At 34.4% G+C, this 19,207-nt stretch overlaps 2 protein-coding genes across 2 annotated transcripts in view; one reads left to right on the top strand and one right to left on the bottom strand.

Moving 5' to 3' along the window:
• LOC136819896 (tRNA:m(4)X modification enzyme TRM13 homolog) overlaps nt 1-8,743 on the top strand; it is a 49,778-nt gene extending 41,035 nt beyond the window's left edge. Inside the window, exons 12-14 of the mRNA XM_067076140.1 lie at nt 7,641-7,713; nt 8,075-8,283; nt 8,699-8,743. Of these exons, the coding sequence (XP_066932241.1) occupies nt 7,641-7,713; nt 8,075-8,237 (236 nt within the window). The 3' untranslated portion in view covers nt 8,238-8,283; nt 8,699-8,743. The remainder of the gene's footprint in view (nt 1-7,640; nt 7,714-8,074; nt 8,284-8,698) is intronic.
• On the bottom strand, nt 1,806-6,047 carry LOC136819903 (uncharacterized). The gene is made up of 2 exons (XM_067076146.1): nt 5,978-6,047; nt 1,806-2,997 (listed from the first exon to the last, which is right to left on the bottom strand). The coding sequence occupies exons 1-2, from the start codon at nt 6,027-6,029 to the stop codon at nt 1,883-1,885; spliced, it is 1,167 nt and encodes a 388-aa protein (XP_066932247.1). The 5' UTR covers nt 6,030-6,047; the 3' UTR covers nt 1,806-1,882.
• Nucleotides 8,744-19,207: the final 10,464 nt, after the last annotated feature.

The following is a 19,207-nucleotide window of genomic DNA, read 5'->3' as shown; positions in this document are numbered from 1 at the left end:
ATTTTCATTGGTTTTTTTCCTTGTATTTCTATGTTTTTCACACAAAAACATTATTGATAACTAAATAATTAAATAAATTTTGATTTTATGAAAATAAAATGAAGTCGCTTCTGTGTTTGAAATTTTTATTGAACTCATTCAGGAGGATCAACCAATTTGATTATTGATAACAATGCATGATTCAATTGTCAATAAAACTGATTTTTGCGACCAGAACTTCCTATTTATTTTTTCCCTACAACCCTTCTCTCTCCCCCCATCAACAATCAATGATGAATTTATTGTGTTGTGTATTTTCGCTAAATGCTATATTTTCTGACTGATTTTTTTCATTTTTCTTTTCGCATTGCTAACTAACTTTCATCATCAGGTAGGTCCATTCAGCATGTTGCTTGTTTTTTCTAAGAGTTTCGATTTTAAAATTAGGCCATGTCAGGGTATCGAAAATATTAAATTTCAGTTTAAAGTACTTTTAACTAGGGATGCTAAAACTTATAATTTAAACACAACCAACTGAATAGAGGGTTGAGTCGAGGTGGTGGGTTTGGACTTAAAGTGCCATTGGTTTATGATTTCGTTGGTCCAGTTAAAATCTTAAAAATTTGTGACAAATTTGATATTCAATATCATCTAAAATTGGAGAGGGATGATAAGGCTTTTTGGATACTTTTTATGAGAATTTTACTAGGAAATGGCTGGTGAGAATGAAATTTCCCCTATTCAGAGTTTTTTGCCTTTTAGCGGACACGCTATTCATCGGAAGTTTTATTGTAGTTTGAAAACTGTTTTTCACGTATTAACAAGGAGTTAAACCATGCTTTTGGTATCGTGACACTTTTTTACGAATTTTCAAATGTTTTCAAATATCTTTTAAATATTTGCCGAAGCGTCTTTTTAAAATAGAAGATAAAAAAATCAAAAACCAAAAATACTTCAAGTTTTTATTGATGGTAAGACTAGATACTGCTCTTTTTTGTTCGAATTGAGTACAACATTGAATAAATGAATAGACCCGCGTCCGAGATTCAGAAAAAGCCTTAAACAGGTTTTCGTAGGGCACCCCCTAGATTAGGGTAAATTTTTGATATTTTGTTCCAAAAAGGGTGTAGAATTGACAAAAAAAATTTGCCCTTCGAATCTCCTACAGTTTTCGAGTGAATCGATTTTTAGTGAATCGGCAGAACTTATCAAGGGTCCATGCTCCAAGGGTCCTTTACTAACGCCTTTATTAACGTTTTTTTTTAGGTCTGAAAATCAAATATCTGAGGCTACCAACGGGTTCAACGTGAAAAGTAAATAAAGAAAAATGGGCTTATTTGTTAAGAATGCCGAGAAATGGCATTTTTAAGGCGAAAAATCGACGTTTCTGGCTTTTTTCTGATGATGTCAGCATTTTTCTGGGAGAATTTTTAGGAAAAATCGTTCTCATAGAGCCCTGATTAATTAGTATCCAAAAATGGTATTGTTTGTTAACTTTCGATGTGTAGATCTCGAGATATTTTGGTTTAAATATTGAAAATTATCGATGTTATTTGTTGAGTCGGCAGTTTTCAGCATATTTATCCACCTTAAAAATGGAATTATCTCGAGATCTAGACGCTAACAATCAAACGCTTTTTCTGAGAGCACTGATCAGTTGATTTAGGCCAATTACATCATAACTTTGAGTTTCAACCAATCTGATCGATTTGGATTGTTATAGGTAAGTACCGTAAATTTAGAAAAAGAAGATAAAAAATGAAGACGAAAAAAATGAACTCGGTTTTTTTAAATAGCTTTTATTTAAACATTCTCGAAAAAATGATCAAATTTCGGAAATTTTCATGATCGTGATGAAGGCAAAAAGTTTTGCGTAATGATGACGTAATGAAGGGTGCCACCTTCAATTAGAAGTTTCTTTGTGTATATCACCACCAGCGGCGGCACTTTTGCCGTGCATTGAAGTTGAAGTAACATGTTGGACCCATTTACGTCTTGAAAACAATTTCCAAAATATTACTCTCAAATGTTTCTGTAGAAAAATATAAATCAGCCCGTCCATAATGAAACCAATACTATATAAACACAATAAAATGTTTTGTGTATCTTCACTCCAATGCAATGTCTTTGAGTAATGAAACAGGAGATTCAATGAATCCGGAATCACCACAAACAGTACAAACGTGACTAGAATTAAAGACGGTGCGAAAAAGTTACGTCGTTTAAGCATCGGTTTTTGTTGCTCCTTATTGGACGGTCTACGCATAACATTTGTAATGACTAACTTTCTTGCTCTAGTCAGCTTGCCTTTCCACACGGAGTATCTTTTAATTGGGCTCGTTTGTCCTTTCAATTCAATACCGTAGGGTGACTTGGCCTCACCCTCCAAATTAGAATTATCTAAATCTTTTTTGACTGGTGTTACTTTCCCAATAAATAATCGTTTGAATTTGCTCCGAAATTTCCGGTAGATATATGCGTATGTGACAATCGCGATTATCAAAAATATAATCTCTAAAGTTGGAAAAATAAACATAAAAATGACTAGTCTAGCCTGTGTTCCGTGTGTGAGGCGTACTACGAGTAGCGCTGCGCCTAGAATACTACCAAGAACCCAATGAACGGTTAAAACGAATTTTAGTTTCTTTTTGCTGAAGTAGAGCTGATATTTGATGTTAAGGTAAATCTCAAGAAACCGGTCAATCGTCAGCGTTATAATAATCAAAAAAGAGGGCACCACGAAAAAACAACAATTGACTATGATGACGTAAGATTTAACACGTGATGTCATTTCGGTGACGTAATCATCACGTGATAAGATGTTTTGAATAATGTCCAATAGACACATGAAGAGTTCTGTGATACTCAAATGGAGTATGATAATATCTTGATTCCGTTTCCGACGCAATTTTAGTAATAGTGTGATTCCAATACTGTGTAAAATGACCGCTATTGAGTAGAACAGTAAGGGTAGATTAGTCAAGATTGTCTTTGTGATGCTCCAGTTTGTCATGGTAACTAGAAATATAAGAAGAAAAATAGGAAATTATTTCATTGATGATAGAAGCACTCCGAACATCTTTTCGCGGGATAAATCGCCAAAAGTTATGATATAACTAAACTGGAGTCATTTATAATCTATGTAACACATTAATATCGGTGTTACATAATTATACAATGATCGTAACGGCATAATGGGCTCTTCCAGAAAAAATCCGTTCATGGGGGGTGGAGGATGAATTGTCCAGGGGTAGTGAAAAAATACCAAAAAATTGCAATGTCCAGGGGGTAAATTCCAATGTCCAGGGGTAATTTTTTGTGTCCACGGGGTTGATTTGATGTTTGTCCAGGGGTATAAACCGTGTCCAGGGGGTTAAAAATCAAAATGTCCAGGGGTAATTCATGAAAAAAATAATATATCCTCCACCCCCCATGAACGAATTTTTTCTGGAAGAGCCCAATATCAGTTTGTTCATTCCATTGGTTTTCCCTAATTCCTGTTATGTCTGAATTAGTCTTTCTAGCATGCTAGGCTATTCTTGCTATGAGTAAGTAAGCCGGGATTTGACCCCTTTCTGTTACTAAAAATATGTAGAAACACGGTGGTCATGATCTGTAAATATCCGACTTTTTGCGGGTACTCCCGCTAGAAAATATGACTTACACATATCAAGAATAACGTATTAACTAGTCAAATTCAAAATGAATGAATAATATGATTCATATATTGTGAGGATAAGATGAGATATATTGGTTGGTGGGATGGCTATCTATGGTTTTTGAAGTGTTTGGATGTACTTCATACCATAAAAGTGATATGTTTGAACAGGCTGTTGACTCTTTCTCGCTAGCCTCAATACGTACGAATGAAATAGTTTTCGTGCCTTTGATATTTATATATACGTTTTTTCAATAAGAACATCTTAAATTTGTTTTTTGAAGGCTTTTTCTTCGGTTTTTGTTTTCTAAAGATTTCTCCCCAGGAGTACTAAACTTTTAGACTTACGACGTCAAAGTTCAAAAGTCCTTCCAAAGATTTTGGACATTTTGCTACCCTTAGAGAGATCAATTAAAAATTACCCTTAAATGCACCCTCAACCTTCTCTCACTGGGATGACTACTATTTCGTGGAATATAGAATCTTACCTCTCATAAACATTTTAAGTAAAACGAGGATCTTTTGGGTTTCAACTTTCTCGTTCTCTGATTTCTCTATAAAAATTGGCCTTAATTAATTAGTCTTTCATCTTCAAAAAAGGTGGGCCTCAAAGACGCCAAATCATTAGGATGGCTGTACGATATCTGAACCCAACAGTTTTGTTCGTGCTTGTATGAAATAGAAGGGAAGGGGAAATGAGGCGAAGGAACACTCTTGTTAAGTGAGGGCATTGCCCCTTTTTTTTTACTAGAATAAAGAAGTGGTAAATTACAACCCTTTTAACAAAATTTGTGCCAAGGCAATTTTTGAAAACCCTGCCTTTCGCGTTAATTAATTGTCGCGCTCGTTTTTGTATTGATACGAAAGTTCGAGTTTAGTTATTCAATCGTTGTTGAAATTACACTAAAAGCCTTGCTAAATGTGTGAACACCTAATTTCTAACCATTTCTAACCTAGTTACTTTGGATAAAACATACTCACTTTTTATACTGTAGCCCAATGTTATGAATTCAATTCAAAGCCCATATAGAACAAAAAAAAAATCAAAATAGTTAGTGCTAGCAGAAACCTCTAACCATTAAGATACTGTAGTTGGTTTAAATCTTCGAATCTCTCTTCCAAACCCAAAAGAACAAGTTTTCAAGTTCAAACAACTAGTTAATTTCTGGCGTTATTTAAAAAAATCAAAAACTTGAATTTATTTTTTTTCTCGTCTATTGAAAGATGAGCTACATCTGGTTGAACGATTTTTTTCGAAGACAATTTCCTTTTGAATCTTTCATTTGACCATTTGAATCTCGAAAATTTCACCTTATGTTAAACCTGCCCTGTATGAGGCCAAATGTTCTTTTTTTTCCAAAATTTTATTTTTTCTTTATTACTTTGACCTTCATTTCCCAATTTTGGAATAATAATCTTGAAAGCTCCTGCTTTTTCCCATTTACTATACATTAACCCACACGATTTTTTAAGAATGTGCTCTATAAGAATACACTCTCTTTTTTATAAGAGCCAGTAAATTCTGATGAGGCTCGGTTGTTCTTATTTCTTTGGTACTTTAAGCCTCAAATTGTTCTTATCCTGTTCTTATTTATAGAGTAAAATTGAGGCATTTTAGAATTTATTTTCAATTTTTACTACTTTGACAAGTAAATTGATTGAAATTGAGTAATTCCATGCTATCAGCATTGTTCTCGTAATTTTTGGCGATTTTGAGCCTCACTGTTCTTACAAAATGAGAGGAGAAGAGTGAATTCATGATTAGTCGAAATATGAAGAATATACTAAGAGGTTATTCAGCTTCCTTGTCATTTTCCATGAAGGTTATTTTCTAAGTACATTCCATTCCTAGTCAATTTCATCATAAATTGCTATAAAAAGAAGTGAGTAGAGCGAAAAGTGAAGCGAATAAATTTTTCTATTCTATACGAGGTCTAAAGACTAACTACTAAACGTTTTTTTTTTCATAAGGACAAACTATATAAGAACATAAGGCTTCAATGGCCAAAATGTTAAGAACAAGTTAAGAACATTTTAAGGCTTTGCGGACCAAAATGTTGAAAATAAGAACATGTTAAGAACATTTTTAGGCTTAAAACTGAAAAAGTGAAGAACATCCAAAGGCCTCAAAAAAATTGGACGTTCCTATGAAACGTGTATATGGTTTGAAAAAAAGGTCGATTAGTCATTTACTTTCTTCAAAACCGTCGCTGTGGACATTGCATTGCCTGCGTTTTTTTCTGAAATACGTAATCCAGTCTTCCTCTCTTTCCAAAATTCTTCTCAATTAAAGTTTAGAAAAATGAAGAGTTTCAAATAAAAACAAAATGTCACACCTACCCTCTCGTGTGTGCATCGTTTCTCTTGAATCGTGGTCCCAACGCCAGCGCATAGTAGACCCGGTATAAAAGCTCACAAAACTGGTACAAACAAAAATTTAAGGAAAAATTGACATTCCCCTTTTCTCCTTTCACAAAAAACACCTGAGTGTAAGCTCGTATTTCGTATTTCGTATTTCACTAGAAAGCAAGATTTTCACAACTATCACAAGTTCACGTGAAATTTCTCTCGGTCGTAATTTACAAAATGGTTCTCTTTCTATATGTTCATTCTTCATTTTATTGAAATAATAAATTGTGCCATTACCCAACTAAACTGCCTATTTCTCTAATAAAAACCATTGCGCTTCATGCTGGCTATACGTATTTTTCAATTAATTTTCCATCAGTCGTTGTTGATTGATTCGAAGTTTATGTTTGTATTTGTGTTTTACAGCTTGTAAGGTTTTGATTAAAAAGCGGTGTCTCAAAATTAGTAGTAGATCAAACTCTGTTTAAGAAACTTTACGGTGTTTTCCTGGAGGGATTGCTTATTTTTCGGATATCATTTTGATTTGAGTAATTTTGATGTAGTGATTAGTTTTCCATTCGAAGACGTTGATTGAACTGGAATTCAGATTGATGATTGGTCGAAATAAAGATTTGACTTTAAGAATATTTCGGCCTCACTGATAAAAACAATAGGGCTCAGTCAGTCAGAATTTACTAGTGCTTATGAAAAAACGTTATTACAAATGGCTTTATTGCAATGAAAATTTGACACTGGTTTTAGTTTTTTTGGAATTTTTTTTTTCGCTTTGTCGGTATTTGAATAAAAAAGTAAATTTCCGTGTGACCATATTTGCGAAGTCAATTATGAATTTCACTTTACTCTTTCAAATTAGCAAATCTCTCTATGATGTTTTTGTAGGAAAACATTTTTGATTGGACTTTTCAAATGACGTCACAAAAAACTTGTGCATTGTTTTGAAATTATTACCATGGCAACTTGTTCCCATGTCTCGTGTTATTCCCAATGAAATTTGTTAGAGCAGGCCATGGTTAGAGATGTGCACTGATTGGCTAAAATAAAAGAGACTAGTTAAAGAAAAAAACTGAGTATTTTGTACTTTACAGACCGGCCAATATGTCACCTGTCAGAACTCAGGAACTACTGACGCTTTTAACTTGAAATTTTCACCACTATATATAATATTGACCATCGTGCAAAATTTAAATTTAGTCACGTGACCATGAGGTTGAACGTTTTACCTTTATGGTCACGTGAGCGGTTGGTTTTTCACAGACCGGTCCTTATTTTACCCGAAATGCTCACTTTCAGCATAACGGCTCGTCCGTTTGCTGAAATTTTGGCTGCAAGCTTGTATTATCAATAGTTAAAAGCATTTTCCAATCACTAGATACATTATCATAAGGCTACTTTAGGCAAAAAGGGCATATAAAAATAGTCTGTAAAATACACGGTAACAACAGGTGGAAAAAGCCTTGATCATATACATGTCAATTGGAGCTGCCTCTCAAAATTCAAGCAAAAATAATTCAAATGAAAAAAAAGTTAGAGGGGGTCCTATTTTCGGCATTTTCAAAGAATGATTGCGATGATGTCATCAATTATGCCAAAGATTTTACCTCCCTATGAATTTTTTTTTTTCATCATTTTTCAGAAGACCACATTGCCGACGACGAAAGTGACGAAACAAATACTCTAAACGAAGGAAAAATACACCACAAATTAAAGTAAATTGTTTTTATATTTTGTTCACCTGTAGAACTTGAAAGCTTGAATACACCACCCTAGGGCCTATTTTTTTTTCGGGGAAATATGAATCATAAATTGAGATGACAATCTCCCCTGGTCGATCAAGAACTACAGTTGGTTTTCACTATTTTCACTTCGATTACAATTTGATTGATTCCTAAGTCGATTGACTAAACGATCTTTGGTACAACGTTGTCTAGGCGTTCATCTAACTGAACGATATTTATATGGACGACAGTTGGACGTTACGACGACGTACATACCTTTTTCGTAAGAACAATACCTTGTGAAAATTGCATCAAAAAGCGTGTATCTGATGAATAAACTTTTTTATTACAGATTTTCCATTGCTGAACAAGAAGAAATTGGTCATATGTGCAAACTACTTATTGATTATGGTCGCATACAGTACATTGAAAGTCGTGGCTTCAAACCACATCTTGTAAAATACATAAGTCGAGATGTGACACCGGAAAACATTGCACTACTGGTCAATAAATGACAATATTTTTATGTTGCCCTCAAAGAGATGTTATATATAATAGACATTATTATCCGCGCGTAAATAGCGACATTTGATTGGCTTCTTTGCTGTCCAATATTTTCGAATATATAGCTTCCATGGAGGCTACATATTTCAAAAATTGACGTCACACAACGAGTTCAATGACAATTGAGCATCTTCTTTTTGACGTTACGTCACAAAATAAAAATAAGACTTTTGAATAAAAAGCTACCAAGAAACCAGATTTACGGTCTTTAAATTGGAATTATGCTTGAAAACGAGAAAAATTTTAGCGATAAACGGATAATAAACCATTTATTTGGACGCAGTCTCATCCAATATGAAAAATATTGGGCTACGAGAAAAGATATTGGACTCGGCGAAGCCTCGTCCAATATCTTTTCTCGCACGCCCAATATTTTTGCATATTGGATTCGACTTTGTCCAATAACTGCTTAATACAAGAATGTGATATGTGGTGAAAATATATTTTATTTAGTTTTTATCGTTTATTCTACGCTAAGAAACGGAATGAAAAATCCCGGTTTTTGGTGAGGTGCTCGCTACACTATTAAATTTAATAAATTTTTAAGTTTTTTAATACCAAATTCAATTTTCAATATTTAGCCCATTGATATGATGTGTCAGAAAAAAAATAAGATGAATTTATAGAAACATTTTTTCTTTTACCAAGCCTCAGACCGTATTCAAACGTTACGAAATTTAATTTAAGGGCATCATTTGAAGTATCTCCTTACACAGCGTTTTTAAACAAAAGTAGAGAACAAATTTTCCCCTCCCGTGCCTTGCGAATACAAAACTTGAGAAATTCTTTTGCATAGCCCCCGTCACCGGGGGGGCCAGGGGGGCCATGCCCCCCCCCCCCCCCCAATATTTTGCAAAGTATTTTTTTTTTACTTTGAAAACTCTTATATATATCGTTTATATCATAAAAAATACAGAAAATGGTCAGAATTTTATATTTTTAATCTTAAGAAATATTACCTGTCTTCAAGGAATAAACGATTTAGACTGGGAGTCGTTCTTTTTTAATGTTGCGACAATAAAAAACTTATCCCGTGATTCTGGTTAAAATCTCAAAATTTACATTGGATCATATTGATATCTATCTTTTAGCTATCATACAATGCCAGGATGTCGGGGTTCGAATCACATTCGGTGCTGTGATTTACTTGGCAAGTGATGAATAAACCTTCGCCTAGGCCAACCCATGCCATGTGAAAGGAATTGGGTAGACAGAAATTCAAAAAGTTGTCGGTCTGTCGTATTTTTTTTCTGTCAGCGGTCGCATTCGCAACCCCACTTAGTGATCGAAGCCCAACTTAGCGGCCGAAACGTCATTGTTATGACGTCAAAAACCATCTTTTCGTGTAATAACTTTTTTTGGGTGCTGCTATTGGGTTGCATTGGAGTTGGACAAATCGTCACTCACCCGAGAAGGGCTAGAAGCGAACCTCGTTGGTAAAATTAAAGTCCTACCAAAGTTGCGTGGCCTAACACAGACTCAGCGTGTTTCTTAGTTTTTAGGCGATGAAACCAGAGGAATGTAAAGAGATGGAAAAACAGCTTTTCTGATTACTCAAAGTTCAACGATCACTTCTATTGAAAATTCTATTGTATAAACGTTGATTAGGTCATTAAATGAAAGTCCAGAAAAGACGGCTCGCCATACAAATCGGACGGTTTCTACATGATTTGACGATAAAAATGAAAATTTGTTTTTCCTAGTTCAATTTTTAAGAATAAGGAGCAATATTTTTACCAATGTATAGCAAAAGAAATTCTTAACGCAATGATATTAAATTGGTTCTTGTAAAACTGTCAGAAGTCGAGTAAAATCAAGATGAAGTTATAATTTTATCGAGCTCTAGCTTTCCATATTATGGTGCGGTCATGATGCGGTTATATCAGTAGAATCGCTAGGAAATTCTGAGCAAGAAGATATAGGTACCTTTTCGTATAGAAGAGGTGTACCCAAAATATAAGCCCTAAAAGTTTGCGCATAATCAGGCTTAAAACAAAAGAATGTCACAACACGCTAATTATGCAGATTTTTTATAGCGACAACAAAAGAAACCTATTTACTCGACATAAACTCCCTTAAGGGCAAGAGACCTGGTATATGACGAGCCGTTTTTCCATTGTTTTCAAGAAGCTGTTTTTCCATCTCTTTACATTCCTCTGCACAGACCGCCTAGTTTTTGCAAAAATAACAGATTGAAACTAAGATTTACCGCTCAAATTTCGAAAAAATATCACTCGAAAACAAAAGAATCGCTAGATTAAATCCGTCGTCAAAAATACGTTGCACATTTTAAGGCTTCACTTTTTCTTGCCTGAGAAAGGTCAAGGTTCGCTTCTAGCCCAACGGGCTTATATTTCATTGGTTTCGACCGCTGAGATATCCTTTTTTTTCATTCATGAAATGTCAAAACAAAAGAATCATTCATCTGTGATGTGAAGTTTGTTTACTCATCTGAGTTGGGCTTTGGCCGCTAAAAAATCCCCTTTTCGGCCATGATTGAACTTTAAGTCATTGATGAAAAGCTGTGAAAGTCTGTTTTTAGTCTGTTTTTTTTTAATATTTTGCTAGCTTTACAACCTTACAACATAAAACAGTTCTCTAAACAGCATTTTCAATCTTTGTACCACCATGAACATATATAAGCGACTGGACATCCATCTCCTTTGTATTTTTGTAGAAAGCACTGCTACCTTCGGTGCCGCCTCGTTAAAATCATAAAATGAAAGTGAAACAATAAATTTTGATGATATACCTCTTGCTAACAACGTCAGAAGTTCGACAAAAGTCTCTGTTGTTCTACTCTTCCTTCTTTATTTTATTTATATCATACTCTTAGGTTCCAAATAAACGGGCCCCCCCGCTTGTTAATTTTTCGAAAATTTTCCAACCCCCCCGGACCTTATTAGGACCCCCCCGTTTATTAATCTCGAAGAATATTTTCAGCTGTTAAAGAGAAGGTCCCTTATTTTGCTTTAAATAGCGTAGTTTTAGCCTATTTTTACCTTATTTTTGGGTTTCAGAAGTACAATTTCCAACCCCCCCGGCAATTAGGTCCCCCCCGTTTATTAAAATCTAGAAAATTTTCCAACCCCCCCGTTTATTCGAACCCCCCCGTTTATTTGGAACCTAAGAGTACCAAAGATAACAGAGGCAAAATCATCTTCAGCTTGTCAAAACTCCGACTAATATTTCTAAAATTAGGGAGCCATACCAATTACTGTATACACTTTTTTTACGATCAATCCAAATTTTTCAACATAAAATCATAGCATTTGTCATTTTTCATTTCATAGCTGACGATTCGAGTACTATACACTACAAACTAGTTTTACCAAGCAGGCTCAATGTTTCTTAAGAAATCGGCCTTTCGAGCCTTAAATGTTTCTTATGTTTCTAAACTTTTTGACATAATCTAATTAGCCTCATGGAAGGCTGGATCGGAAGGTTCTTAAGAAAAACCTAATTAAAAAATGTTATTTTCTCATTCTCAGCCTCAGCATGTTTCTTAGTTTTTAGGCGATGAAACCAGAGGAATGTAAAGAGATGGAAAAACAGCTTCTTGAAAACAATGGAAAAACGGCTCGTCATATACCAGGTCTCTTGCCCTTAGGTAGTTTATGTCGAGTAAATAAGTTTCTTTTGTTGTCGTTATAAAAAATCTGCATAATTAGCGTATTGTTGTGACAAAATTCTTTTGTTTCAAGCCTGATTATGTGCAAATTTTTAGAGCCTATATTTTGGGTACACCTCTCCTGTATGAAAAGGTACCTATATCTTCTTGCTCAGAATTTCCTAGCGATTCTACTGATATAACCGCATCATGACCGCACCATAATATGGAAAGCTAGAGCTCGAGAAAATTATAACTTCATCTTGATTTTACTCCACTTCTGGCAGTTTTACAAGAACCAATTTAATATAATTGCGTTAAGAATTTCTTTTGCTATACATTGATAAAAATATTGCTCCTTAAAAATTGAACTAGTAATCGCGGTAAAAAAGGAAAAACAAATTTTCATTTTTATCGTCAAATCATGTAGAAACCGTCCGATTTGTATGGCGAGCCGTCTTTTCTGGACTTTCATTTAATGACCTAATTAACGTTTTTAGTTTACAATAGAATTTTCAATAGAAGTGATCGTTGAACTTTGAGTAATCAGAAAAGCTGTTTTTTTCATCTCTTTACATTCCTCTGATGAAACCAACTATCACTTGTTGATTAAATTTTGACTCAAAAGTATATGGAATAATTTTAGATGAGTATGGGCATTGCGTTTCAAGTCCGAAGGGCTAGAGGTCAATCTCTAACCTTTCTCAGGCAAGAAAAATTGAAGCCTTAAAATATGCGCCGTATTTTTGATGACGGATTGAATCTAGCAATTCCTTTGTTTTCGAGTGATATATTTTTCGAAATTAAGCGGTAAATTTTAGTTTCATCTGTCATTTGTGTAAAAACCAGGCGGGTCGCTCAAGGCCGCGCAACTTTGGTAGGATTTGTTGGCTTCAAAAGAATTGTTCTCGTTTCTGAATCACGTGTCGCTCCAATTAACTCGTCAAATCAGACTATCATGTAAAAATCTTTCAGTTCTTTTCTCAGAATAAAAAAAAATGGGCGTTGTGATTCTTAAAACTTTGAAGACTATTATGTAAAAATCCTTGACCCTAAAATTGGAGGTTTGTTTCGATTGAAAGTTTTAAATTAGTTTCGGAAGGGTCGGAAAATTCAGGATTTTCAGGGAATTTTTTGATTTCCAGAGAAAAATTGTAATAAAGTCTCTCCAAGGGTATAACTTTTTTTAAAAATCGAAAAAAAAAATTCAAAAAGTCTCTAAGGGTCGGTACATACGCACATACCTCTCATCCGCCAACCCTCGGGGCTACAGTCCATGATTTCGAAACTTAAAAAGACATATGAAAATATATGAGTGGGAATTCACCGGGTGAGAATTTTCCGGGTGGGAATTGTCCGGACACCCTTTAGAGGGTCGAAAGTTTCTTCTGATGCTTGGGTCTAAACGACATAGGAAGGCTTAAAACATCCAAAATAAATTAATTGGTTATACACTGTTGCTGAAAGGAAAACGCTGCCTTGATTTGGCTTGTAGACCTCAAAATCCAAGTTTAAGTATTCCGTACAATTTAGAGTTTTAAACTCACTTTGAACATCAGAATCAGAAATTTGATATAAATTCATGTATAAAACATGTAATCGTCAGCCGTGCAAAATTACTCGAATCTGATTGGTTTAGAGGAGTGCGATTAATCGTTAATTGCACTATTACCACTTTTTGCACTCTTCGGCGGGGGGACATTCTTTTCTCTCCCAAGTCCTGTGTCAGAGACTTTTTTTTACTATATAATAAACTAGATATAGCTTACACTAACTGCCACCTTTAAAATAATATGTTTAAATATTATTACTATTATTTATTTATTTACTTATTTTTATCCTTTTATTTGAAGAAGAATTGAATTGAAGAATTTATTGAAGAAATAAATGTGAAGATTTTCTTTTTTTCTAAAAATAACAATGTAAAGAATCTATCTACAGGTGTATGTACCACAAAAGGCCCTGGAACTGCAGAATGTCAGTGTAAATAAATAAAAATGATGGGTTAGTTTTAAAAATGACAGTATAAACAATCCATGGGCTAAGCGGTTTTTCTATATGCAATAAATCTAAATAAGTACCGTGAGATTGGGTAAACTTGCATCAGTGGAGGCTAACATGCATAGCCCTCAAATGAAAGACCTGACTGGTCATTAAAATACAAAGTTAAATCAAAACAAAAATGGTATAGAGTAGAGCTGCGAGAGTTGTATTTTAATGACCAGCCAGGTCTTTCATTTGAGGGCTATGCATGTTAGCCTCCACTGATGCAAGTTACCCAATCTCACGGTACAAATTGCAACAATGACTCCTTTATAACTGCTTTAAACTGCATCCCATTGAAGAACCCTCCCCAATTTCTTTTCTTACTGGTTATCCCGTAAAATATATATAGGGGAAAGATTCCAGAAAAGTATCGAGAATCTTAGTGCGGAAATGGGAATCTTATACAAAACAACAGTACCACTGGAGTTTTTAATGATTCAAAATGAAAATCCTGATTAGCAAAAGGTGTATCAAAATCGGTGAAGTTTGATATTGAAGCTTGATTTATTACCTTGTTGCCCATTTCCGACGACTTATTAGCAGACGCCCACGCTAAAAGGCTTAAAAGCAATTTTTTTTTTAATCTTCAGAATAAAGAAAGTGTGATACAGTACCTCACCCTCCTAACCCAATGATTTTTAGGGATCGTTTGGGCTAGAGCTGTTGCGCTAGCAATAACTGGAACCATTTGAGCTACAAAAACATTGATTGAACTTGATTAAACTGCGATATAGGTAATCAAACTTTAATAATCAAACTAAAGATTTTCTGGTAAAGTTCGATTATTGTTTGATCAGGTTCGGTAATCAAACACCTAACCTAACCGTTCGATTTCGTTCGATGAAATTTTATGGTTCGATAACGAAAATCGGTTTGATAGGGTTTAGTTGACATTCCCTGGGCTGGCATCGGGATCGGGGAGGAAAAACTCGAACTTTTTCTTAAACCAAACTCATTGAATACCAATCAAACTTCATCAGATAAAAAACTGTCGTCATCAAACTTATATAATCATACTAATCAAAAAATGTTCTTACCAAATCAGGCACGGTAATCGAACAGCTATCGTTTGATTTTGTTGAATGAATAGTTCAACAGTTTGATTACTGGCAAAAAAATGATTGCTGAATTTCAATTGGCATGATTTCTAGGAAATACGTGGAAGTACTTTCTAAAACTGACTGTTTGTCACAACTGGTTAACATTTAACACATAACTATCTGGTGAAAAGCGATAACCAATTAGAAGCGAGGTTAGTAATGTTCACTACTACTCGAAAAAAAGGGAAAAAAAATCATACCTGTGTTTTTTGTAGTGGTAGTAGTGTGTTGTTGTTGATGTTGTGGAAAATTAACTCTTTTTGTACTACTTACTGAGCATTATCAATTTATTGGTGCATTCACTAACTACACAAACATAAAATACTTAGTAGTAAACGAATAAGAAACCTGTTTAAATACTCTACAAAAGACCAGAAAACATGATAAAAATCTATACAGCAGCAGCAAATTTGAAGCAGCCATTAAAAAGTTCTCACGATGAATATGTTTACAAAGGCTTGGTTACACTTCTTACATTAGCGTATTTTAATTATTAAGAAAAGCGCTGTTTTTTATCTTTGTGAGTGAGTCCACCTTTAGAATATTGGCCGTAGTACGCCCGCAGCCAAACACCCACGCCATAATTTGCGCCCCAAAAGTATTGCCCGGATAAACTACGGAATGTGAAACATACGGAAACTGAAAGACGACAAAAACAAAAAAAAACAGCGAAAAATTTTAACCCGCCTCTCACTCATCGCGAAACTATAGGCCATTTCACGGTCGAAATGGATCATGGGTAATCAGGACTGATTGCGCCTCCATTACGGCTTCCCGTTGGCTAGACGCAAAAATCTTCAATTTTTTTCAAAACTTTGGACCAATAGTAAGTCGTTATTAGCGCGCAGTGGTCCTGATTACCCATTACGCTTTGCGACTGTGAAATGGCCTATTAGCCTCACTGACCTTTATATACCCTGGACAAAGCTTCTCAATCCCAGCCAAGCAAAATCTTTGATCGGAGTTTTTTGAAAATTGGTACCCTAATGTCGGCACTACTCGATAGCGGTGTAAATGCATCGAGAGCGCTAGGTATACTTTTCCTCAAATTATTTTTGATGATGTAGCGGCGTTAGACGTTAATTTTTAACATTGCAATGGCTTCTCCTTGGGTACCAATTCTAAAAAAACTCCAATCAAAGATGGCAGATATTGTTTGGTCCAGGGTTATATAAAGGTCAGTGATTAGCCTCCGTCTCGGAAGAGGACTGGGCCCGAATTTGCGGACGTTTTCACAGTTTCACTTTCGTTTTCGGCTATACGACAGCGTTTTCAAGCAGAAAGCAGAGGAAATCTGTGAAATTATGGCAGGGAATGCTAACCTATTTTTCCAGAGTTTCTCAAGATTGGAGCAAGATTATTGTTCTAGAAAGTTCATAAAGGCCTAATAGTTTCAGATTAGTATGATTTCATCAGAAAAACATTTACACCAAAGCTCCTTAGTGATATGTGAAGGCTACCAAAAATAGCAATGTCCTCCATCAGAACAACTTTAACCTACAGTAAGGGACAAGGACAGTCAAGAAGTCTACTTTGTTGAAAATTTGCACAAAATACTTAGAGAAAATGGTACTATGGAAGCCCATTCTATACTCCTAAATGATAGTTGAAAGATCAGCAGTTGAAAGTTGATTAAAATGGAATAAAGTATACATATATATTTGCTGCTGTTGTTTGCTTTGTTTTGGTGTTTAAAAATATGTAGGTACTTATCAGTCCTAAAAAAATACAAATTCGAATATAATGAGGGCAATGAGTCTGGTTAAATGTTACTATATTTACAAGAAAGGATTACTGAAAAAATACTACTGTATGTATACTGATGAACTAAACTCAAAAACTAAAACTTTACCATAAATTTACATTACGACAATTTAAAATTCTATCTTTAATAGCAACAGAGAAAAAAACATGGCTCAAAGTTTTAAAAACAGAGCTAGTCAGAGCTTCAATTCAGTATGTATAGAGCTTTCAAAATTTGAAAACAGACTCTGCATTGGTTACTACAAGACATACTATCCACACGGTTTTTTCGATTCATGAAAAAAATAAAGTACCTATTTATCAAAAAAAGGTTCTCTTTTTTTTTGGTAATCAATTCCAACAAACAACAATCAATATACCAGTTTTTTGAAAACCATCCCACAGTGTAAACATTATCAACCAAATAAACCCACACCGCCAAAATTGTAAAAATAAGTCAATATAATTTCTATCAACAATTTCTCGTAAAATGTTTTTTTTCCAACATTCTGATACCAATCATGGCTGGAGGCATCATGTGTAGAGTGACTGTGTGGCATTTCATTGCTTTTAATGATCAGGATACCAAACATCAACCAAACAAAACTGACGCCAAGCCAAATCTGTCGATTAAAAATTTCCATGAAAATTATAATTGAAACTTATCTCGTAAAATGCTTTTTTCAACATTCTGGAGGTGTTCAAAGTTAGAGGTATCATATGTAGAGCGAAGCAATACATGAACAGTCATTTGCTATCCCATTTGCCATGAGATATATGAGTCAACAAATCAAACAAAAACCAACAAATCATGTCTCTTCACTTTCATGTCACATCGTGTTTATATGGGGTATCAGAAAGCCAATCCACAAGAAGAGCCGTCTTCCTTTATTATGGAGTGTTCCAAAACTATTGGTAGGTTGTTTGGAAGTAAAGAAACCCACACAGTTTGCTTTATTTTGAAGATTTAACTTGAAAACAAACTGCATCTTTCCAGCAGAAACTCATGTTTCAACCTGCTACATAACATTGGAGCTTGAGAATCCGTAGGCAGAACTTGTAACATGTATTATGTGTATAATTATGTCAGTCGACTTGATTCATGATACATAACTTACATTTCACTGGATGCATTTTCGCTGTAAAATTATCCGCAAAATTTTCTGACCGCGTTCTGAGACGGAGGCTAATTACGCCAGACGCCACCAATGCTCCGCTGCGCTCCACTGCGCTCCGCTCGGTGGCAAAAACAAAGACATTTTTTTTCTTCAATATAAAAAAGAACAAAGAAATTTTACGTTACAATAGCTTCTTTTAATTGAAAACAAAGAAAAATTACACTGCAATGTTTTCTTTTTAAACAAATGAAAAAAAGGAGGTTTTCGAATGTTTACTGACGATTACCTCGGAATCGTATGTTTTGTCGTGCAATTAACGATTAATCACTCGTAACAAAGGAGAAAATACCGTAATTTGCACTCGTCCTTCGGACTCGTGCAAATTACTATTTTATCCTTTGTTACTCGTGATTAATCTTTAATTGCACTCCAAACCATACGATTACTAGTACAAATTTGGTCAATTTGTATATGTAATCACATGATAACGAGTGCAATTCGAATATAATTGCACGAGTGATTTTTTTGTTATTAATTTTCCGAGTCCGAAAGGACGAGGAAAATTCGAAACAAAAAAATCACGAGTGCAATTTTCGAATTGTACGAGTTATCATGTGATTACGAGCTAATCGCACAATGGCTTTCACTACTTTTTCCCAGTTAGGAAAAAAATTACAGAAATTACACTGAGAGTTTTATATTTTTCTCTTCTCTTTATGTCTTTCTTTTATTGTTGTTTATTGATTTTCTTTCTCACAAAATAAATTTCGAATGCAATTAAAACGTTCGATGTAAAAAGAATGTAAGAAAAAAACATTAAAATTCCACATCATCAATTCTAAACAAAAACTCTTAAATAAAAGATCCGAACTGATTTCCACGTGTAGGCACGTTAATAAACATTTGTTGAAAAACATAAAAAGCATCCCACCGGACACTTGAATCAATTTAAAGTTTTATAGTTTTTATCGCCTAATTTGTCATAATTGCTTTTAATCATTTTTATCACCTAATTTGTCATAATTGCTTTTAACCTTTTTACGATTTTTTTACGATTTTTTCCACACTTCAAATCTGTACATAAGACGGTTTTTTAAAAAATGTTTTTACACATCTGATGATTGCGATAAGCATGAAACTTTAAGTAATGTATTTTTAACCTTGTAAATTTTCGAAAGATATAATCTATGATTCGCTCTACGAAGTATTGAGCACTATTTTAATGGTTGTCCAACCAAGATGTTAAAATCAATTTTGTAAACATTGGCGTCGCATTGGAGAGTGTGATTAACGATTAATTGCTC

The sequence above is a fragment of the Clytia hemisphaerica genome, unplaced genomic scaffold, assembly GCF_902728285.1.
Source record: "Clytia hemisphaerica strain Z4C2 unplaced genomic scaffold, Clytia hemisphaerica genome assembly, whole genome shotgun sequence".
NCBI classification, from domain to species: Eukaryota; Metazoa; Cnidaria; class Hydrozoa; order Leptothecata; family Clytiidae; genus Clytia; species Clytia hemisphaerica.
Note: the sequence above shows the minus strand (reverse complement) of the source record. Positions and strands in the feature narration are given on the sequence as shown.

What these genes read in the sequence shown, in the direction of transcription:
- LOC136819903 (XM_067076146.1), bottom strand. Translation starts at nt 6,029, where the DNA reads ATGCGCTGGCGTTGGGACCACGATTCAAGAGAAACGATGCACACACGA. An exon ending in AACGATGCACACACGAGAGG is followed by an intron (nt 2,998 to 5,977) that starts GTAGGTGTGACA and finishes TTATATTTCTAG; the next exon opens with TTACCATGACAAACTGGAGC.